Source organism: Cherax quadricarinatus, chromosome 84 (genome assembly GCF_038502225.1).
Source record: "Cherax quadricarinatus isolate ZL_2023a chromosome 84, ASM3850222v1, whole genome shotgun sequence".
Classification (NCBI taxonomy): Eukaryota; Metazoa; Arthropoda; class Malacostraca; order Decapoda; family Parastacidae; genus Cherax; species Cherax quadricarinatus.
In genome coordinates, this window is record NC_091375.1 from 3,102,200 (window position 1) to 3,126,402 (window position 24,203).

The window sequence follows — 24,203 nt, forward strand, 5'->3', positions numbered from 1 at the left end:
ATAAGCTGGGAAGATATACTAAGCAACACAGACCCCAACTTATGCCTAGAACAGATTAACTCGGTAGCACTCGATGTATGCACAAGGCTTATTCCTCTAAGAAAAAGGAGGAGTAGATGTAAAACAGAAAGAGACAGGCGCTCCCTTTACAGGCGACGGAAAAGAATAACAGAGCGGCTAAAAGAGGTCAATATATCTGAAATGCGTAGGGAGACACTGGTCAGAGAAATAGCAAGCATCGAACTTAAGCTAAAAGAATCCTTTAGGAGTCAGGAATCGCGGGAAGAACTAAAAGCCATAAATGAAATCGAAAGAAACCCAAAGTATTTCTTCTCCTATGCCAAATCAAAATCGAGAACAACGTCCAGTATTGGGCCCCTACTTAAACAAGATGGGTCCTACACAGATGACAACAAGGAAATGAGTGAGCTACTCAAGTCCCAATATGACTCAGTTTTTAGCAAGCCGCTAACCAGACTGAGAGTCGAAGATCAAAATGAATTTTTTATGAGAGAGCCACAAAATTTGATTAACACAAGCCTATCCGATGTTATCCTGACGCCAAATGACTTCGAACAGGCGATAAATGACATGCCCATGCACTCTGCCCCAGGGCCAGACTCATGGAACTCTGTGTTCATCAAGAACTGCAAGAAGCCCCTATCACGAGCCTTTTCCATCCTATGGAGAGGGAGCATGGACACGGGGGTCGTCCCACAGTTACTAAAAACAACAGACATAGCCCCACTCCACAAAGGGGGCAGTAAAGCAACAGCAAAGAACTACAGACCAATAGCACTAACATCCCATATCATAAAAATCTTTGAAAGGGTCCTAAGAAGCAAGATCACCACGCATCTAGAAACCCATCAGTTACACAACCCAGGGCAACATGGGTTTAGAACAGGTCGCTCCTGTCTGTCTCAACTATTGGACCACTACGACAAGGTCCTAAATGCACTAGAAGACAAAAAGAATGCAGATGTAATATATACAGACTTTGCAAAAGCCTTCGACAAGTGTGACCATGGCGTAATAGCGCACAAAATGCGTGCTAAAGGAATAACAGGAAAAGTCGGTCGATGGATCTATAATTTCCTCACTAACAGAACACAGAGAGTAGTCGTCAACAGAGTAAAGTCCGAGGCAGCTACGGTGAAAAGCTCTGTTCCACAAGGCACAGTACTCGCTCCCATCTTGTTCCTCATCCTTATATCCGACATAGACAAGGATGTCAGCCACAGCACCGTGTCTTCCTTTGCAGATGACACCCGAATCTGCATGACAGTGTCTTCCATTGCAGACACTGCAAAGCTCCAGGCAGACATCAACCAAATCTTTCAGTGGGCTGCAGAAAACAATATGAAGTTCAACGACTGGGGAACGTGCCTCTTAAGGACCCCAATGGAAATACAGTCCACGATGACACGCTGACTTTCTTGAGTTATCCTGGATGGCTAACCCTCCTAACTTAAAAATTCTGAAGATACCAGAATAAAAATAATGTGTTGTTTCAAGACTTGCCTGCAGGTATGTAGACAACACCTTACGTGTCCCATTTGTAATTTATTTTTTTTTGGTTGTTTCCTAACACATTTTACCTTCTCTACCTGTCACATACCTGTGACCGGTTTTGAGGGGTTGTCTAAACCCTCGCAGCCTGGCTTTCCTGTTGATTGCCTGTTCAACCAGGCTGTTGCTATTGCGGCTCGCTGGCCCACATAGCCATCACAGCCTGGTTGATCTGGCACTTGGTGGAGGTACTAATCCAGTCCTCTTAGACTTCTCAACATTTGTTTCGGTAGTATCTCTGATAACTGCTGGTAACAGGTTGAATAGTGGGAATAAGACACATGCACAATAAAGACATTTATTGCAAGATACTTTTCGCCACTGGTGGATTTTTTGAAAAATTCACCAGTAGCCACACGTCTCCTTCAGTATGTCTTAATTGTATGTGTGTCTTGTTCCCACCATATATTAGCTTTAATATACATGTACATTAAATAGTCTTGGGCCACAAATTTGACAGTTCTTTTACTGTGCCTATTATTATTATTATTATTCTAGTTAAATTAAGAGCTAAACGCGTAGGGGTCATACAGCGCTGGTTATTGCGCCTATGGCATCCCTGCTTTTAAAACTCAGGGTTTACTTTATTTACACTTACCTATACCTCTCTCCAGTAAGTTATGGTAGTGTATAGATTTGGGGCTTGGTTCCTCGAGTGCAGTATCTTCCTTGTATGTATCAGACATTTCTTGAGGCATCTTGCCTCCATTCCATATTCACTCTCTTTTGGCTTTCCTTCACATTCACCCTGCATCTTTTCTCACCTTCCTTGCGAAGTTCAGACAATTCATATTTGACCCTCCCCACTTTCGTGTGCAAAAGCTCAATTGACTGCCACAGCTTTAATGCTCACTCCTGAACACCTCCAGTCTAATTATCATGCTATTGCAGTGTACAATAATGGTTCTAAATCTCCCAGTGGTGTCGGGTACACAGTTGCTTTTCCTGAAAAAATCTAAGATCATTTACTATAATCGGCCAATATTTTCACAGCAGAGTTCTCTAATTCTCGCTTCTGTCATGCACATTGCCACTATGTCTGCCTCGTCATTTGTAGTGTTTCGGACTTGCAAAGTGCTTTACAAGTTACCCAGAAATTCGACTCGTCCCGTCCCATCCTCCTCCGTTTACAGCTTTAGTTATGTCACATTTCTAGTACATACAAAAAGTTTTTTGTAGGGTTTCTGGGCGCGCCGATGTTCTGGGCACTGAACAAGTAAGCTCAGCTGCTTGGTCAGCTGTTTATGATCTGATTTCCCACATATGTATTCCTTTCTCAGACTATTTTGTTCAGTGCTCTGGCAACTCTGCAACTGGTGGTGACAGCGTTGGTAGACCCCTGGCTGTCTTCAAGAGGGAGCTCGACAGGCACTTAGTACCTGACCAGCCAGGTTGTAGCTCGTACATCGGTTTATGTGCGGCTAGCAGTAACAACCTGGTTGATCAGGCCTTGATCTACCACGAGGCCTGGTCACAGACTGGGCCGTGGGGGCGTTGACACCCCCGAACCCCCCTCCAGGTATAACCACATTTAGGATTTTGGCCATCTCACCTCTGTCATGTTTGAGACCACAGGCTTACCCACACTCCTCTCACTGATGAATACCACATAGAGAAACGATAAACACTTTTGCTAGGACTGTCAGGGCGCACTATTCCACCATATTGACTTGCCATATTTTCCACATTCCAGATTTCCACATGGTAAGTCAATATGGCATCAAGTCGAGGTTTAAGAACCTCAAATTGGCGCCTCTATCAGCAGGCATGCAGGATCCTGACTTGATCTAACTGACCTTGCTGAAAGTCCCAACTGTGGACCCACGCTATTTTAACAGACTAACCTGTTGCACTAACAATGATTTCTGTTTTCCTCTTGCATTGGCTTCCACCCATCATAACTCCTACCCTCGAACACACCCATCACTTACCCCCGGCCCATCGCTCACCCCCCCCGCCCATCGCTCACCCCCCCCGCCCATCGCTCACCCCCCCGCCCATCGCTCACCCCCCCCCGCCCATCGCTCACCCCCCCCGCCCATCGCTCACCCCCCGCCCATCGCTCACCCCCCCCGCCCATCGCTCACCCCCACCCGCTCACATCCCGCCCATCACTCACCACCTGTGGAAAATACTGTATATTTTCCGAAAATACAGTGTATTTCATATGTAAATTGATGGAATATATTGTAGATAATAAAAATTAATTTGTAAATAAATAAAGAACCAGCGAAATTGGTGAGTGTGGCTGGGGAGAGATGCCATTGTTTTGAACTGAGTGAATTAACGTTAATTGAAATCGGAAGAATTTTCGTCGCTCTAGAGGTTATATTGTGTTTAAAACCTCTCAAATAGGAGCTGAAATTGTTGGATTTGCAGTCCTGCATAACGTGAGCATTAGGCGAGTGGACAGGAAAGTCAGGGAACCCCAGCTAAGTCATGTCTATGTTTATGTTGAAATTCTGGCCAGTATTTTCTTCATATTTTAGGCAGGGGTTTGTGTATGACACACCAAGTAATCTCCAGACAGGTAATTCCTTCAGTGTCTCATCATAATAATATTCATAGTAATAAATTAGGCACGTCTAATTTATCTCATCTTAGTGCCTTCTCAACTCAGTGACTGGTATGGATGCAAATCTTGGGGCCTTTTTGGTTCCACATGGGCTGCAAACCAGATTTTTCTAACACACATATGTTTAAAATTCAGAAGCAAGTTAAAGACCTACTATACCACAGAGACAGGAGAGATGCTGGCAAGGCCTGAAATATAGCAAGGTAAAGACATTACCACAAAGCTAACAGGGTGCATGAATCATTCTGGGCAGCTGATTGTTAAGAGGTGAGATCCAAATGTATCTCAGGCATCACATATATCTATTAATGATTTCAGGGATCATCACCCCAACAGTCAAGTCTTGGATTAGGACTTGCATTTTGAATATATATATATATATGTATATATATACGTATATATACACACATAGTCTCTCAAGCTCCTCTCTAGTCTCTATAACTTTGTTAGCCTATTTATTATCATTACTGTTAGTTGTATCTGTCTGTACTCGCCTAGTTGTACTCACCTAGTTGAGGTTGCAGGGGTCGAGTCCAAGCTCCTGGCCCCGCCTCTTCACTGGTCGCTACACTTGCTTACACTTGATATGTTAAGACTAAAATAATTAAAATATCCTGCTTTCACTGCAGAATATTATTAGTACAGTACCAGTAACTGCATTATCTTGGAGTCTAGATGTGTATGTGTGTGTGTGTGGGGGGGGGAAGTGTTATGGAGCTATACTGTATACTGGTAGGTGATTGCACTCTTATCACATTTCACTTTGCAGGGAGGCTTGGATGAGTGTTATTCTGAGGAAATGTGTGCTATGCATTCCTATGATATCAAGAACTGCGGTTATGACACCCGGTGCAAGATGTCCGTTGGTGGAGGGTGTGGAAATGACAGCAGTGGTCCCCTGCAAATTAACACAGCAGGAAGATATGGAAGTAAGCTATGTTGTGACACACACTCCTTGGCCACTGTCACTCCTAACAATTATCAAGCAGCTCCTTCCACAATTACAAAGAGTACCTTAGGAGATGGTTGCTATGATGTCACTCTAAATGATGGCACTAGTGGTACTTACGTTAAAACAAGTTTGCAAGACATCACTGCAGACTCATCTGCAACACCTATTCGCCCTACTGAGTGCTCTTTTAGTGGAAATAAAGATAAACTTGTCCATAAGATTCCTACTAATGAGGTCATAGGACATGGAACAACAGATCTGAGTAAAGTTGAGCCTCGGAGTGAGGGAGCAGAGATGGTGGGGGGTGCAGGTATGATGAGGGCAGGTGGACGACACCACTTGGTTGACATTCATGGATTGGCAGTATTCTTGCGGCAGTCTACCCGGTGTTTGTCATGTCGAGCCTCCCGCTGCCTTTACATCACTGGCACCATCTCTGCCCACCTGGCAGCTGTCACACAGGTATGTAATAACATGCACTTACTATAGCAATAAGCAAATATTTCTGGTAAATTTCTCCAAAGCTGTATTTTATTACACAAGTAACACGCACTTAGAAGAGAGGAGCTTACAATGACGTTTTGGTCCGACTTGGATCGAACTTGTAAATGCTCCAAGTCAGTCTGAAATGTCGTCGTAAGTTCCTCTCTTCTATGTGCAGGTTATTTGTGTATTGTTCCAGTCACGGTATTGTGCCTTTTTTTGTTGTATGTATTTTAATATACAGTGGACCCCGGTTAACGATATTTTTTCACTCCAGAAGTATGTTCAGGTGCCAGTACTGACCGAATTTGTTCCCATAAGGAATATTGTGAAGTAGATTAGTCCATTTCAGACCCCCAAACATACACGTACAAACGCACTTACATAAATACACTTACATAATTGGTCGCATTCGGAGGTGATCGTTATGCGGGGGTCCACTGTATTGTGATTTTTCATAAGATTAAAAAAGTTTGTGAGTACAGGATATATTGCAGAGTAGTTGATAATGAGCTGGAAGTTAAGTTCTAGTTGTTTATCTAATATGTTTTTCATAATAGATTTGCTCTATTCTTTCACCAGGTGAAAATAACCTGTCAAAAGTGCCACTATACTACATCGCAGGCCCTTTCCCGGCCTGCTGCTGCTTCAGACGAGCCGGGTTCACCTCACCCCACCTCTCTGCAGCCTACCCCACCCTCAGACAGTCAAAGTCCCCTCCAACCCACTCCATCTAATGACTTGCATCCCTCATTGTCGTATATAGCAACCATTCACCAGAATTCATTCAAGAAACCCACAGAAAAGCAAGTACCTCCTGTAGCACTCCCTCCTACCTCCAAAGCAAATGGAACAACTAACCAGCAAGCTTTACAAAATGGACCATCCAACAAACTGCTGTCTTTGTTGTCTCTGCCTCCCTTGCAACCTTTGGAGGAAGTGTGTGTGAAGGAGGAAACACCATCATCACCCCAGATCACCAGCTCCTTCCACACTGTACAGACATCAGCCACACTTGCAGATGCTCATAAATTTCTCCCTTGCCATGAGAGGTGTGACATAACACACAGCTGCAGTCACTCTGCCTCACCTCCACCCTGCCTAGATCTTCACAATAGTGAGTTTTTGCTATATTAAACTTTGTGTGTTATTTCATGATTAAATGATTACCCAACTTTTTTTCATGCTATATTAGTACTAGTAGTGATATGTAAATATGGAGAAATATACAGTATACAACATCTGTACCATAGTATAGTAAAACAATTGAAAATGCTCTTTTTACCATTGCAAATGTCCCTCACTTTGTGATAAATGTGTTCCAAGCCCATGGCACATACAATATATAAGAATTGAATAAAAGGAAAGCAAATTGACATGTGAAAATAGAGGGAGATGTTGCAAGACCTTGACTGTACTACTGTCTCCTTTCTAGTACATTATTAGGATAATACATATTGTACATTATATTCAAATGAGTAAGGTGCTTTCACCATCAAACATAACCAATGCAATAAATGTAGAGATAGAAGAGCCATTTAGAGTGGGCCTGGAGGCATGTGAAGACTTCAAGAATTGCTTAGTCATTCAACACCTATTTGTAGGCACTGTAGGCCAGTGTTTATATGATGTTTGAACTTGAGACTTCTTCAGGCTAGGGTCATTGTGTCTAACTGTGGAAGTCTCTCAGCTTGTGCAAAACAATTCTGCCAGCTTCTTTGTAGGTTCTCCATATTAAGAAGCACTTTCAGTTCCTCTTCCTGATCAGCAGATGTAGTAGTACTGCACTATAATCTTCGTCAGGTTAGCTACATTTTTTTCTCTATTATAAAAATCGATGAGCTCCATGTTATCTTCTTCCTCATGGTTCAAGAAACATTCTCTTACCATTTTCTGTTGCAGTTAAACAACTTGTTGAATAATTGTGAACAATTTGGGTAAGCCCTTGAAGTTTATAATTCAGCCTCTCCAAAGAAATTTTTATGCACTGTTCAAGGTGGAGGACTTTATTTGATCCTCTGAAGTCTTGATGTTATTGAGGGCATCTTCACAGTGTAATCCTTCCACTATCATTATGCAAATTGCTTTCAAATGCATAAGAGTGCATTTATTTCACACACAAATTACTGGTAGAATGGGGGATCATTGCATAAAAGTGAATTCACATATATTCATCATAGACAGAGATTACTGTGTGTTGGCATTTGCAGCATAATAACTACTGTTAGGATAAATAAATACAGTTCAAACTTATAGCTTATAGTGTATAGTTTTATTTTTTCTCTTTAACCCTGCTTTTTATATATGTGTATGTGTGTGTGTGTGTGTATATATAATATATATATATATATATATATATATTTTTATATATATATATATATATATATATATATATATATATATATATATATATATATATATATATATATATGTATATATATATATGTATATATATATATATATATATATATATATATATATATATATATATATATATATATATATATATATATATATATATTTTATATATATATTTATATATATTTTTAGGTAGTAGGTTGGTAGACAGCAACCACCCAGGGAGGTACTACCGTCCTGCCAAGTGAGTGTAAAACGAAGCCTGTGATTGTTTTACATGATGGTAGGATTGCTGATGTCTTTTGTCTGTCTCATAAATATGCAAGATTACAGGCATGTCTTGCTACTTCTACTTACACTTAGGTCACACTACACATACATGTACACATTTATTTATACACACTCATCTGAGTTTTCTTTGATTTTATCTTAATAGTTCTTGGTCTTATTAATTTTCCTTTTATATCCATGGGGAAGTGGAATAAGAATCTTTCCTCCGTAAGCCATGCGTGTTGTAAAAGTCAACTAAAATGCCGGGAACAATGGGCTAGTAACCCCTTTTCCTGTAAAGATTACTAAAAAGAATAAGAAGAAGAAAATTGTCAAAGTGGGAAGTCTGAATGTGCGTGGATGTTGTGCAGATGATAAGAAAGAGATGATTGTGGATGTTATGAATGAGAAGAAGCTGGATGTCCTGGCTTTAAGTGAAACAAAGCTGAAGGGGGTGGGAGAGTTTCAGTGGAGAGGAATAAATGGGATTAGGTCAGGGGTTTCAAATAGAGTTAGAGCTAAAGAAGGAGTAGCAATAATGTTGAAGGATAAGCTATGGCAGGAAAAGAGGGACTATAAATGTATTAATTCAAGGATTATGTGGAGTAAAATAAAGATTGGATGTGAAAAGTGGGTTATAATAAGCGTGTATGCACCTGGAGAAGAGAGAAGTGTAGAGGAGAGAGAGAGATTTTGGGAAATGTTGAGTGAATGCGTGGGGAGTTTTGAATCAAGTGTGAGAGTAATGGTGGTTGGGGATTTTAATGCTAAAGTGGGTAAAAATGTTATGGAGGGAGTAGTAGGTAAATTTGGGGTGCCAGGGGTAAATGTAAATGGGGAGCCTTTAATTGAGCTATGTGTAGAAAGAAATTTGGTAATAAGTAATACATATTTTATGAAAAAGAGGATAAATAAATATACAAGGTATGATGTAGCACGTAATGAAAGTAGTTTATTAGATTATGTATTGGTGGATAAAAGGTTGATGGGTAGGCTCCAGGATGTACATGTTTATAGAGGGGCAACTGATATATCGGATCATTATTTAGTTGTAGCTACAGTTAGAGTAAGAGGTAGATGGGAAAAGAGGAAGGTGGCAACAACAAGTAAGAGGGAAGTGAAAGTGTATAAACTAAGGGAGGAGGAAGTTCGGGTGAGATATAAGCGACTATTGGCAGAAAGGTGGGCTAGTGCAAAGATGAGTAGTGGGGGGGTTGAAGAGGGTTGGAATAGTTTTAAAAATGCAGTATTAGAATGTGGGGCAGAAGTTTGTGGTTATAGGAGGGTGGGGGCAGGAGGAAAGAGGAGTGATTGGTGGAATGATGAAGTAAAGGGTGTGATAAAAGAGAAAAAGGTAGCTTATGAGAGGTTTTTACAAAGCAGAAGTGTTATAAGAAGAGCAGAGTATATGGAGAGTAAAAGAAAGGTAAAGAGAGTGGTGAGAGAGTGCAAAAGGAGAGCAGATGATAGAGTGGGAGAGGCACTGTCAAGAAATTTTAATGAAAATAAGAAAAAATTTTGGAGTGAGTTAAACAAGTTAAGAAAGCCTAGGGAAAATATGGATTTGTCAGTTAAAAACAGAGTAGGGGAGTTAGTAGATGGGGAGATGGAGGTATTGGGTAGATGGCGAGAATATTTTGAGGAACTTTTAAATGTTAAGGAAGAAACAGAGGCAGTAATTTCATGCACTGGTCAGGGAGGTATACCATCTTTTAGGAGTGAAGAAGAGCAGAATGTAAGTGTGGGGGAGGTACGTGAGGCATTACGTAAAATGAAAGGGGGTAAAGCAGCTGGAACTGATGGGATCATGACAGAAATGTTAAAAGCAGGGGGGGATATAGTGTTGGAGTGGTTGGTACTTTTGTTTAATAAATGTATGAAAGAGGGGAAGGTACCTAGGGATTGGCAGAGAGCATGTATAGTCCCTTTATATAAAGGGAAAGGGGACAAAAGAGACTGTAAAAATTATAGAGGAATAAGCTTACTGAGTATACCAGGAAAAGTGTACGGTAGGGTTATAATTGAAAGAATTAGAGGTAAGACAGAATGTAGGATTGCGGATGAGCAAGGAGGTTTTAGAGTGGGTAGGGGATGTGTAGATCAGGTGTTTACATTGAAGCATATATGTGAACAGTATTTAGATAAAGATAGGGAAGTTTTTATTGCATTTATGGATTTAGAAAAGGCATATGATAGAGTGGATAGAGGAGCAATGTGGCAGATGTTGCAAGTATATGGAATAGGTGGTAAGTTATTAAATGCTGTAAAGAGTTTTTATGAGGATAGTGAGGCTCAGGTTAGGGTGTGTAGAAGAGAGGGAGACTACTTCCCGGTAAAAGTAGGTCTTAGACAGGGATGTGTAATGTCACCATGGTTGTTTAATATATTTATAGATGGGGTTGTAAAGGAAGTAAATGCTAGGGTGTTTGGGAGAGGGGTGGGATTAAATTATGGGGAATCAAATTCAAAATGGGAATTGACACAGTTACTTTTTGCTGATGATACTGTGCTTATGGGAGATTCTAAAGAAAAATTGCAAAGGTTAGTGGATGAGTTTGGGAATGTGTGTAAAGGTAGAAAGTTGAAAGTGAACATAGAAAAGAGTAAGGTGATGAGGGTGTCAAATGATTTAGATAAAGAAAAATTGGATATCAAATTGGGGAGGAGGAGTATGGAAGAAGTGAATGTTTTCAGATACTTGGGAGTTGACGTGTCGGCGGATGGATTTATGAAGGATGAGGTTAATCATAGAATTGATGAGGGAAAAAAGGTGAGTGGTGCGTTGAGGTATATGTGGAGTCAAAAAACGTTATCTATGGAGGCAAAGAAGGGAATGTATGAAAGTATAGTAGTACCAACACTCTTATATGGGTGTGAAGCTTGGGTGGTAAATGCAGCAGCGAGGAGACGGTTGGAGGCAGCGGAGATGTCCTGTTTAAGGGCAATGTGTGGTGTAAATATTATGCAGAAAATTCGGAGTGTGGAAATTAGGAGAAGGTGTGGAGTTAATAAAAGTATTAGTCAGAGGGCAGAAGAGGGGTTGTTGAGGTGGTTTGGTCATTTAGAGAGAATGGATCACAGTAGAATGACATGGAAAGCATATAAATCTATAGGGGAAGGAAGGCGGGGTAGGGGTCGTCCTCGAAAGGGTTGGAGAGAGGGGGTAAAGGAGGTTTTGTGGGTAAGGGGCTTGGACTTCCAGCAAGCGTGCGTGAGCGTGTTAGATAGGAGTGAATGGAGACGAATGGTACTTGGGACCTGACGATCTGTTGGAGTGTGAGCAGGGTAATATTTAGTGAAGGGATTCAGGGAAACCGGCTATATAAGGGGTCTGGCCGGCACCTCACTATCAGATCCCACAACGGTTAAACACGTGACGCGCGGCGAGCCAACTTGGATAGGTCCTTGGATGCCTTACTTTCATAGTTCCTTGATAATGTGAGTAGTCATGAAAGCGCTTGGAATTTCTCTATTTTTTCAGAGTGGTTGTTTTGCATATTCTGAAATCACCTGTTTACTGTGATCTTATTGCATATATATACGTATATATATATATATTATCACACTGGCCGATTCCCACCAAGGCAGGGTGGCCTGAAAAAGAAAAACTTTCACCATCATTCACTCCATCACTGTCTTGCCAGAAGGGTGTTTTACACTACAGTTTTTAAACTGCAACATTAACACCCCTCCTTCAGAGTGCAGGCACTGTACTTCCCATCTCCAGGACTCGAAGTCCAGCCTGCCGGTTTCCCTGAACCCCTTCATAAATGTTACTTTGCTCACACTCCAACAGCACGTCAAGTATTAAAAACCATTTGTCTCCATTCACTCCTATCAAACACGCTCACGCATGCCTGCTGGAAGTCCAAGCCCCTCGCACACAAAACCTCCTTTACCCCCTCTCTCCAACCTTTCCTAGGCCGACCCCTACCCCGCCTTCCTTCCACTACAGACTGATACACTCTTGAAGTCATTCTGTTTCGCTCCATTCTCTCTACATGTCCGAACCACCTCAACAACCCTTCCTCAGCCCTCTGGACAACAGTTTTGGTAATCCCGCACCTCCTCCTAACTTCCAAACTACGAATTCTCTGCATTATATTCACACCACACATTGCCCTCAGATATGACATCTCCACTGCCTCCAGCCTTCTCCTCGCTGCAACATTCATCACCCATGCTTCACACCCATATATATATATGCACAAAACAACCACTCTGAAAGAAGAGAGAAATTCCAAGTGCTTTTGTGACTACTCACATTATCAAGGAACTATGAAAGTAAAGCATCCAAGGAAGGTATATAAGGGGTCTGGCCAACACCTCACTATCAGATCCCACAACGGTTAAACACCTGACGCGCGCCGGCCCAACTGGACAGGTCCTTTGCACAACTCACGAACAAACTATTCTACCCAAGAAAATTTTAAAAATTATTATTTGTCCAGTGTATTATTAAATTCTTCCCAAATTCTATTAATTATAAATGGATCTAATTTATATAAACCAAAGGAAATATTCATATTATTGTCAAAACTGCTTTTTATGAAACAAGATTCAATTATATTCCTGTCGACCATGGACTTGCTTGATACTACTTTCTCAACTTTTTGAAAATCAATTGGATGGTTAAAATCTCTTACATGAATAAATAGAGCATTGGAATCTTGTCCAGTTCTAATGCTATATTTATGTTGTTTTAATCTTAGTTCAATATTTTTACCAGTTTGACCGTAATAAACTTTATCGCAAATTTTACAAGGAATCTTATAGACACATCCATCAGCATTTTGGGGGGAATTCTTTATCAAAAGTTTTTTTTACTGTATCAAGATTTTTGAATACAACTTTAATATTAAAAGTCTTAAGAAGAGAAGGCATATCAACCAAGTTTTCATGGTAAGGGAGAACAAACATATTTTTAGTTGAATAAGGCTGGTTGTCCCTTTTTGGATTGTAAAAAGTATTTCTAGCAACTTTAAAAGATTTATTAATTACATTTCTTGGGTATTTTAAAACATTACCTATTTCATAAATTTTGGATATTTCCTCATCTATGAAATCAGGACTACAAATTCGTAAAGCTCTCAAAAACATTGATGAGAAAACAGACATACCCCTCTGGGTTTTCTTCTATTTTCTTTCTAGTTCTTGTTCTTGTTTATTTCCTCTTAATCTCCATGGGGGAGTGGAACAGAATTCTTCCTCCATAAACCATGCGTGTCGTAGGAGGCGACTAAAATGCCGGGAGCAAGGGGCTAGTAACCCCTTCTCCTGTATATATTACTAAATTTGAAAGGAGAAACTTTCGTTTTTCCTTTTGGGCCACCCCATCTCGGTGGGATACAGCTGGTACGTTGAAAGAAAGAAGAGATATATATCCTAGGTAGTAGGTTGGTAGACAGCAACCGCCCAGGGAGGTACTACCGTCCTGCCAAGCCACTATGCCACAGGGATGGTGAAATTCACTCTTAGCATCCAAGCACAAAGCGATATAGACAATACTTCAGAGGAACTTGGCTTACTTCTTACTGCGTGGCTTACTTCTCTCTCTCAGCTGGGTTAGAAGCTGGGTTGGCTGACTGGCTTACCCCACGAGAATGGCTGACTGGAAGACGTGTAATGATGCACACAGCACGGAGGAGCAGGTGGATGACAGGAGACAGGCTGGAAGATAGGCTGACTGGCGTTCACTTCCACAGTCTGGCTTACTGACTGGCTTAATTGCAAAATCCGGGTCAACCCCTCGGAGATTGAAGCAATTAGCACACGAACTAAGCCAGGAAGCTTGAAACGGCTGCAACAGGCTTGCAGGCTGGAGGTGGTGAGTGAGGGGAGTGAGTAGCTGGAGTGGGTGAGACAGTTCACCTTTGACCCGCCGGCTACTCACAAACAGTCTTCTAACGTCCTGAATTACCCATAAAAACTTAAATCCACGCTCCACACCGGTGCCACCATTTATCATGTGGGAGTTCGAACACGTGGATTGGGTAAAAATACTCACGTAGGCTGGAAGTACGTATATTGTAACTGAAGTATGTGGAAGGGCGCCACAGCCGATCCTGCCTCTCTCGCTCACTCTCGTATGACTGACTGGCCGCCCACAGTACCCATATGTGAGGGGGTCTTTGAATACTGCTGTGGTCAGCACAATATGAATACAGACAGTGACTCAGGCAGAGACGGTTGGTAGTGAGTCAACTACTGGTACACTGGTTACTGGTAACTGGTTACTACTACTGAGAAAGTGAGTGTAAAACGTAAACCTGTAATTGTTTTACATGATGGTAGGATTGGTGGTGTCCATTTTTCTGTCTCATAGACATGCAAGATTTCAGGTACATCTTTCTACTACTACTTACACATAGGTCACACTACACATACATGTACAAGCATATATATATATGCTTGGGTTTTCTTCTATTTTCTTACTAGTTCTTGTTCTTGTTTATTTCCTGTTATCTCCATGGGGAATTGGAACAGAATTCTTCCTCCGTAAGCCATGCGTGTTGTAAGAGGCAACTAAAATGCCGGGAGCAAGGGGCTAGTAACCCCTTCTGTATAAATTACTAAATTTAAAAAGAGAAACTTTTGTTTTTCTTTTTGGGCCACCCTGCCTCGGTGGGATACGGCCGGTTTGTTGAAAAAAAAAATATATATATATTTATTTATTTATTTTCTTTTTCAGAAATAATTCCTCTGAACCCCTCCAATGAAATAAGGGTGACCAAGGGGCTTCCAGAGAGTCAAAATTCTACAACAACACACTCGTCGGACCACCTTCATACACCACAAGCAGATAGTTCCTTGCCTCAGGTATCTTCTTTATCTTCCTCAAGTTCTGATGCTTATTCATCTGCCCCAGCTACCCCTTCTTGTACTTCATCATTATTTCCAAATTCTGGCCCCTCATTACTTAAGTTGCTGTCTTCCACAATGTTATCACCTCCATTACCATACACATTACCCCTTTATTCAGCTCTATTTCAGCACAGTCTTGCACCTGACCCTCTGCTGGAAACATATGAAATAAAGAGGAAAGTAGAAAAAGGCTTGGAGGAATCTTTACGCCTGGTGAGACACATGATCCAACAGGGATCCTCCTCTCAGTCTTCAGTCACAGCATCACTAAGAGAAGCAAAACTGACAGGAAACAAGGAAGATGTACAAGAGAATTCTCAAAATCTGTCCATACCCGCACTTGCAGATTACAAAGATTTTAAGAATTTCAATCAAATGTCCAGCAACTTCAGTTTACAATCAACAGAAGTGGATAATTTAGATACACATAATTTTTCCAAGAGATGTAATGAAAAATATCTCCATGAAGACAATAGTAAATCAGCACATGACAAATGTTTCTTTAAGAACTTCATTGGTAATAGAAGTAAGCATACAAAAAAGAGCAGACCAAAAAGACGATCAAAGCTTAAAGGCACTGGAAAAAAGCGATCTCATAAGGAAGATCATGAACATGGTGAAAGAAAACGAATGAAATCATGTAAAAAGCATAAGGATAACAACACACAATCTTTTCCTTCCACAAAAGAGGAGGGCAAGGACTCGGTAGATATTTTGCGCAAATCTCTACCTGTAATTCATGTTCGTCTTGTTGGCTCCGAGTTCAATATTCAAAATGAAGGAAGGGAATACAGTGTTACCATACCTGGCGACTGCACTTCACTTGATAAGAAGAAAGAATGCAAACAAGTTTCTGTTGATAAATATGGCCTCAAAAATGAAAAGTCAGGAGAGATGATTGAATCACGGGTAAATTTATCACCTAACCAAGCAACAGAATGCACTCATGACAGAACAGTGCACAGATGCAAATCAAAAATTCATAATGTGTCTGATGTGAGTACCTCTTCCTGTTGCAGTAGTTCAGAGCTCTCCAGTCAGTGTAAACAAGAACCTTTAAATTTTAATTGTAAGTGTAACTTATTAACAGTGGGAAGCCTAGGACAGTCTTACACTGCAAAACCATTACAGGATGGATGCTGCAGTAGAAGACAGCAAAAGAAAGAGTCAAGTTCTTCTGGGGTTCAGACACTGGATGCTAAAGCTGGACTTAGAGAATTAGCAAATTTCCTTGATAGAAGCACCAGGAAAGAAAATGAAGCTGGAAACTTTGATATATCTAATGAAATTATCGATAACTTAGAAAGAAACATTAAGGTTGTAATGCGTAAAAACTCCATGAAGATGGCCATACAATCTTTACTCAAGAAAGATGCACAAAGAAAACCCAAAGTTCAGTTATATAGGGAGCCAAAAATTGCAGGAGAGAATGAGGTAGAAGTCCATGCAGACTTGCATGATATGGAAAGAGAAGTGAGAGGTTGCTGTTTCCAGGAAGATGGCAACAGCATGTCCTGGAGATTTCATGATCTTCTGTCCAGTGACACTGGCTCCAGTTCCGACTCCGACACAAGTGATGGGCAACTCATTATTGATACAGATGGCTAAAATACACAAATAACCCGCACATAAAAGAGAGAAGCTTACGACGACGTTTCGGTCTGACTTGGACCATTGACAAAGTCACACTGTATCGTTCACACGGTATTGTGCCTTTTTTGTTATTGATGGCTAAAATGTCTCTTAAGTAATTCTGAGTGTGTGTGTGTGTGTGTGTGTGTGTGTGTGTGTGTGTGTGTGTGTGTGTGTGTGTGTGTGTGTGTGTGTGTGTCAAATATTGTGAGTAGATTATAATTGGTATATCTTTAAAATTGAACAATAAACTACATGTGAATAAACGATTTAGCATAGGTATGCACCATTTGTAAAATCTGTAGTGAAGGCTTTGTTACACATCAGTGCTAGTCATATTTGGGTGTGATATTTCTTCTTAGGTACATATAAATATCTCTTTAAAAGAGTAGAATGAAAAGAAGTGTTATATCTGCAAGCTTGATATTTACTTTTTGATCATCTTGTATAATAAAGAAACTTAAATGTAAGTTAACAGTTGTCATTTGTGACAAAAGACAATGAGTAGCTTAGGAGCATCAGTTTGTAGTAGTACACACATGTAGTTCTTCAAAAAAGTGAGGATAACGTATTGTATATTGCTGCTTCACCTATTAATATTCTGGGCAAGGCCAACAACCAAGAGAAGGTATGCACAATCAGTGGAAATCCATTTAGTGCATGTTTAGCAATTTGGCCTGACCATAATGCTTTTTGAGGTTTCTTTTTTTAAAAAGCTGGACTTAAATACTGTATATTGCATTTTTTTTATCTGGTCATGCCCCCTCTGTGAGTGGCATCTTCCATGTTGGAAAGTAGCTAGAATGTTTATTACTAACCTAACACTCCTGTACTTACTGTTGCACACAATAATATTTGGATGACTTTCATTCAGTCATATGAGCAAGTCACTTTCCATCCATTGTCTCCAGTATCAAAGGTGCAACAATACAAGGTTAGTCATTCATAAAATGTAGGTTTGACTGTCTTCAAAGATGTTGGTGAATAGATCTTGAGCCATGAAATTGAAGCTACTCTTTTCTTCAGCAGATCAAACTTGAATACCTCCTCTTCCCACGTGCTGTGTGACTCCCATGGGATCAGTAACATACACAGTATAATATTAATAGGACCCCACCAGACGTAAGTCTGACCTATTTTTGGGTTATCCTTGTAGGTAATTTACACATGTCATTATGTATGAAAATTGTACTTATGTGTACCTGTACCTAAATAAACTTACTTAGGTTTGACTTTTGGCAATAGCCAGGCTTCTTGAGGTGTAATTGATTGTAAGCTTAAGTAAAGCTGTTCAGGGTGATTATTATTATACTCATGGGGAAATGCTGAACTTGTAGGGGTCATATAGCATCCAGGAGTGGGAGGTAATCTGCTATGATTACTGGAAGGGGATGCTAGCTCCATTTCCATAAATCAAGAGCCCTTCACCAGTAAGGCACTCTTCCCTCCTTCAGGGGACTTAGTGATAACTTTGCCAAACAAGTTAACATTCATTTAGAATGTTTAGTAAGTTTATGTCAAGTATATTGTATTGAATTTTGCATGATTGATGGTACAAGTACTGGTGATACATGCACAATACTTTTATTAGTATAGATGTTGGTACTCTTGCTGTTTGTTGATAATGCTTGTATATGGAAATAAATGGTATAAAATACCGACACAAGGGAAATATGAACACACATGCAGTATAATGTGATCCTTTATCGACAACGTTTTGCCCACACAGTGGGCTTTTTCAAGTCACAGACAGATCTACCTGGGGTGGAAGGTATGCGAGTATTTATAGTCAGGTTCAGAATGCTGGGTCAGGTGGAGAATGCTGCATGTGATGATCTGTAACTCCACTCAGTAGATCATCACATGCAGCATTCTCCACCTGACCCAGCATTGTGAACCTGGCTATAAATACTCGCGTACCTTCCACCCCAGGTAGATCTGTCTGTGACTTGAAAAAGCCCACTGTGTGGGCGAAACGTTGTCAATAAAGGATCACATTATACTGCATATGTGTGTATATTTTCACTGCTTGTATATAATGATTCCGATGAGCCACTTGGGTATTACTGCCAGAGCCAGTTTAAGATTTTGTAGGCCACTGGGCTACAGGTACTGTAAGGTGCCCCCAGTGAAATTTTCAAAAGGAAAAAAATTAACCACAACAGTTCATTATATATGTGCTGTAATAACATACTATAATTATAAACTTTATAGGTAGTAGGTTGGTAGACAGCAACTGCCCAGGGAGGTACTACTGTCCTGCCAGGTGAGTGTAAAACTGAAGCCTATAATTGTTTTACACGATGGTAGGATTGCTGGTGTCTTTTTGTTTTCTGTCTCATACACATGCAAGATTACAGGTATGTCTTGCTACTTCTACTTACACTTAGGTCACACTACACATACATGTACAAGCATATATATACACACCCCTTTGGGTTTTCTTCTATTTTCTTTCTAGTTCTTGTTCTTGTTTATTTCCACTTACCTCCATGGGGAAATGGAACAGAATTCTTCCTCCATAAGCCATGCGTGTTGTAAGAGGCAACTAAAATGCCGGGAGCAAGGAGCTAGTAACCCCTTCTCCTGTATATATTACTAAATGTAAAAGGAGAAACTTTTGTTTTTCCTTTTGGGCCACCCCGCCTCGGTGGGATACAGCCAGTGTGTTGAAAGAAAGAAAGAATTATAAACTTACAGCAGTAACTGTGAATGCTTTTCACTTAATCTCTGGAGGTCCTCCAGTTGGCAGAGGCCCCTGGGCTGCAGCCCATGAAGCCCATGCCTTAATCCAGCCCTGATTACTGCCTATAAGATTTGCTCTGAACCACTGGTTTTACATGTTTCTTAAGTCTATTGTTTGTGTCCATTCTCACATCGAACCCTATTTGGAAAAGGCGTCTTCTGTTTGTAGCCCAATATTGGTGGCTGTTGAGTCAGTTGAGAAGCATAAAGCAGGCTGTATTCATATTAGACCCATTTCTTCCTCTACATTAGAGAAATATATTAGTCATACCCATTGTTAGGTCTTGTAGAAAATGAAGGCTTTGGAAAAAGTGCCTTCATAATATAATTGGGGATTCCACACTGCTTGAGATATACGAGGACAAAACATAACCATAGTTTACAGTTAGTAGTAGATATCATTATGTAAACAGAACCCAGGTGCTAAAGTTGTCAAGCTCTTCTAAGACACAGACAACTCACTGGCAAGAGGATTTGTTTTTAGACTTCGTAAGATAGCTCGGTATAGCATTATCAGTATACAGTGGACCCTCGACCAACGATGGCATCGATTAACGATAAATCTGACTAGCGATACATTTTAACGCAAAAATTTTGCCTCGACTAGCGCTTAAAAACCCGACCAGTGCTATTCGTTCCGTACCATACGCGTCCACTTTGGCCTGAGCGCGCCTCACTTGTCCCTTTGGTGCCAGTGTTTACAAGCCAGCCAGCCACCGCGGTCGCTTCCAAACATACAACTGGAACATTTCATATTATCACAGCCTTTTTAGTGATTGCACCTGCAAAATAAGTCACCATGGGCCCCAAGAAAGCTTCTAGTGCCGACCCTACAGCAAAAAGGGTGAGAATTACTATGGAGATGAAGAAAGAGATCATTGATAAATATGAAAGTGGAGTGCGTATCTCTGAGCTGGTCAGGTTGTATAATAAACACCAATCAACCATTGCTACTATTGTGGGCAAGAAAACGGCAATCAAGGAAGCTGTTCTTGCCAAAGGTGCAACTATGTTTTCGAAACTGAGATCGCAAGTGATAGAAGATGTTGAGAGACTTTTATTGGTGTGGATAAACGAGAAACAGATAGCAGGAGACAGCATCTCTCAAGCGATCATATGTGAAAAGGCTAGGAAGTTGCATGACGATTTAATTAGCAAAATGCCAGCAACTAGTGATGTGAGTGAATTTAAGGCCAGCAAAGGTTGGTTTGAGAGATTTAAGAAGCGTAGTGGAATTCATAGTGTGATAAGGCATGGTGAGGCTGCCAGTTCGGACCACAAATCAGCTGAAAAATATGTGCAGGACTTCAAGGAGTACATAGACAGTGAAGGACTGAAACCTGAACAAGTGTTTAATTGTGACGAAACATGCCTGTTTTGGAAGAAAATGCCAAGCAGGACGTACATTACTCAGGAGGAAAAGGCACTCCCAGGACATAAGCCTATGAAAGACAGGCTTACTCTGTTGATGTGTGCCAATGCTAGTGGTGATTGCAAAGTGAAGCCTTTATTGGTGTATCACTCTGAAACTCCCAGAGTGTTCAGGAAAAACAATGTCCTCAAGGCTAATTTGTGTGTGCTATGGAGGGCAAACAGTAAGGCATGGGTCACTAGGGACTTTTTCTATGACTGGTTACATCATGCATTTGCCCCCAATGTGAAAAATTACCTAATTGAAAAGAAATTAGACCTTAAGTGCCTCCTGGTATTAGACAATGCTCCTGGTCATCCTTCAGACTTGGCAGAGCGACTTTCTAGGGACATGAGCTTCATTAAGGTGAAGTTTTTGCCTCCTAATACCACTCCTCTCCTGCAGCCCATGGACCAACAGGTTATTTCCAACTTCAAGAAACTGTACACAAAAGCTATGTTTGAAAGGTGCTTTGTAGTGACCTCAGAAACTCAACTGACTCTAAGAGAGTTTTGGAAAGATCATTTTACCATCCTCAATTGTGTAAACATTATGGGTAAGGCTTGGGAGGAAGTGACTAAGAGGACATTGAACTCTGCTTGGAAAAAACTGTGGCCAGAATGTGTAGACAAAAGGGATTTTGAAGGGTTTGAGACTAACCCTGAGAATCCTGTGCCAGTTGAGGAATCCATTGTGGCATTGGGGAAGTCCTTGGGGTTGGAGGTTAGTGGGGAGGATGTGGAAGAGTTGGTGGTGGAGGACAGTGAAGAACTAACCACTGATGAGCTGCTAGATCATCTTCAACAGCAAGAGGGCACACCTGAGGAAACTGCTTCGGAGGAGGGGAGAGAGAAATTGAAGAAGTTGCCTACTTCTAAGATAAAGGAAATGTGTGCAAAGTGGCTTGAAGTGCAAACCTTTTTTGATGAAAATCACCCTGACACAGCTACTGCAAGCCGTGCTGGTGACTATTACACTGACACTGTTGTGAACCACTTTAGGAAAGTCATAAAGGAACGAGAGGTACAGGCCTCTATGGACAGATATGTTGTGCGACAGAAGTCCAGTGACTCTGAAGCTGGTCCTAGTGGCATTAAAAGAACAAGGGAAGTAACCCCAGAAAAAGACTTGCTGCCTCAAGTGCTAATGGAAGAGGATTCCCCTTCTAAACACTAACACCTCTCCCCTCCTCCCATCCCATCAATCATCACCAGATCTTCAATAAAGGTAAGTGTCATGTAACTGTGCATGTAATCTTCAGTTTGTGTGTATTAAAATTAATATTTCATGTGGTAAAATTTTTTTTTTTTCAATACTTTTGGGTGTCTTGCACGGATTAATTTGATTTCCATTATTTCTTATGGGGAAAATTAACTTGACTAACGATAATTCTGACTAACAATGAGCTCTCAGGAACGGATTAATATCGCTGGTCGAGGGTCCACTGTATAAGCTATTCTAAGTATCAGGGCTGGTAGGATGCATATACAGTATACGAACCTAACCACAATATTATTATTTATGTGAAGTGCTGAACTTACATGAATCATTTAGTGCTGGAGTGGTGGAGGAGCTAGTTTAATATCTTTATTATGCACCCCATACCCATCCTGTGGGCAGTAGTCAAAAGATTACAAAGGTACATAATGGGTCCAGTGATTGGACCCCAAAGTTATGATGGCTGAACTAGTTACAAAGGTAATGAACTCCAGGTAGATCTGGTCACAATCATGGCAAGTTAGAGGTAATGAATCAGCCTCACTCCTATACATGGTTACAGTCATGAACAAATTACACCTGGTCACAATTGTAATGAGTTATAAATACAAATATGTATTAAGTGGGTCATACACCCACACGAGGGTGCACGCACAGACACATGCACACGAGCGTACGAATATATGCATACACCCAAGCACGCATGCACGCGCACACATACACACACATACACACACATACACACACATACACATACACACACATACACACACATACACATACACATACATACACACACATACACACACATACACACACACACACACACACACACACACACACACACACACACACACACACACACACACACACACACACACACACACACACACACACACACACACACACACACACACACACACACACACACACACACACACACACACACACACACACACACACACACACACACACACAGTTTAGTTTAATATCTTTATTATGCACCCCATACCCATCCTGTGGGCAGTAGTCAAAAGATTACAAAGGTACATAATGGGTCCAGTGACTGGACCCCAAAGTTATGATAGCTGAACTAGTTACAAAGGTAATGAACTCCAGGTAGATCTGGTCACAATCATGGCAAGTTACAGAGGTAATGAATCAGCCTCACTCCTATACATGGTTACAGTCATGAACAAATTACACCTGGTCACAATTGTAATGAGTTATAAATACAAATATGTATTAAGTGGGTCATACACCCACACGAGGGTGCACGCACAGACACATGCACAAGAGCGTACGAATATATGCATACACCCAAGCACGCATGCACGCGCACACATACACACACATATTTATTTATTTATTTATTTATTTAGTAATTTAAGCATACAAACAGAGGTACAAAAAATACAGGTAAGAGCAGCATGCCAAAGCCACTTATATGCATAGCATTACGGGCTGGCTTAAAATTAACTTAAGATTAACTAAGCAATGATGAAATCAGTGATAAAACATTATTGTAAACAGATAACTATAAAGCACAAATGAGTATTACAAAGACAGGTCATATGGTTGCTTGCATTGCTGTACATTCAGTCGAATGGAGTATTCTGTTAGGTAGTGTATTTAAAAAAATAATAAAGTAAGATTGGGTCCTAGGTTTAACATTTGTGTGATATAATTGTGAGTAACATATAGGATATACAATTTATAAGGTTTAGTTATTCAGTATTTATTTGGTTTTGAGTGAGTAAGTGATCTTTGAGAAGAGACTTGATTTTATAAACAGGTAGTGTTTCTTTTATATTTACAGGTAATGAATTCCAGATTTTAGAGCCTTTTATGTGCATTGAGTTTTTGCATAGCATGAGATGGACACGAGGAACATCAAAGAGTGATCTGTGCCTTGTGTTATGGTCATGTGTTCTGTTGAGGTTGGCAAGGAGATGTTTGAGGGGAGGGTTAATATCAGAGTTAAGTGTTCTATGTATGTAATAGGTGCAATAATAAGTATGGATGTTTTGTATGGTGAGTAGGTTGAGTGTTTTGAATATTGGTGGAGTGTGTTGCCTGTAGTGAGAATTTGTTATTCTAACTGCAGCCTTTTGTTGGGTAAT

General features: G+C 40.6%; 1 protein-coding gene across 4 annotated transcripts in view; it reads left to right on the forward strand.

The window, feature by feature from the left end:
• Nucleotides 1-24,203, forward strand: part of LOC138855181 (uncharacterized) — a 204,225-nt gene that overhangs the window by 35,239 nt on the left and 144,783 nt on the right. For all 4 annotated transcript variants that reach the window (XM_070102948.1, XM_070102951.1, XM_070102950.1 and 1 more), the window contains exons 2-4: nucleotides 4,917-5,561; nucleotides 6,165-6,699; nucleotides 14,902-15,029. In XM_070102948.1, the coding sequence (XP_069959049.1) occupies nucleotides 4,917-5,561; nucleotides 6,165-6,699; nucleotides 14,902-15,029 (1,308 nt within the window). The remainder of the gene's footprint in view (nucleotides 1-4,916; nucleotides 5,562-6,164; nucleotides 6,700-14,901; nucleotides 15,030-24,203) is intronic.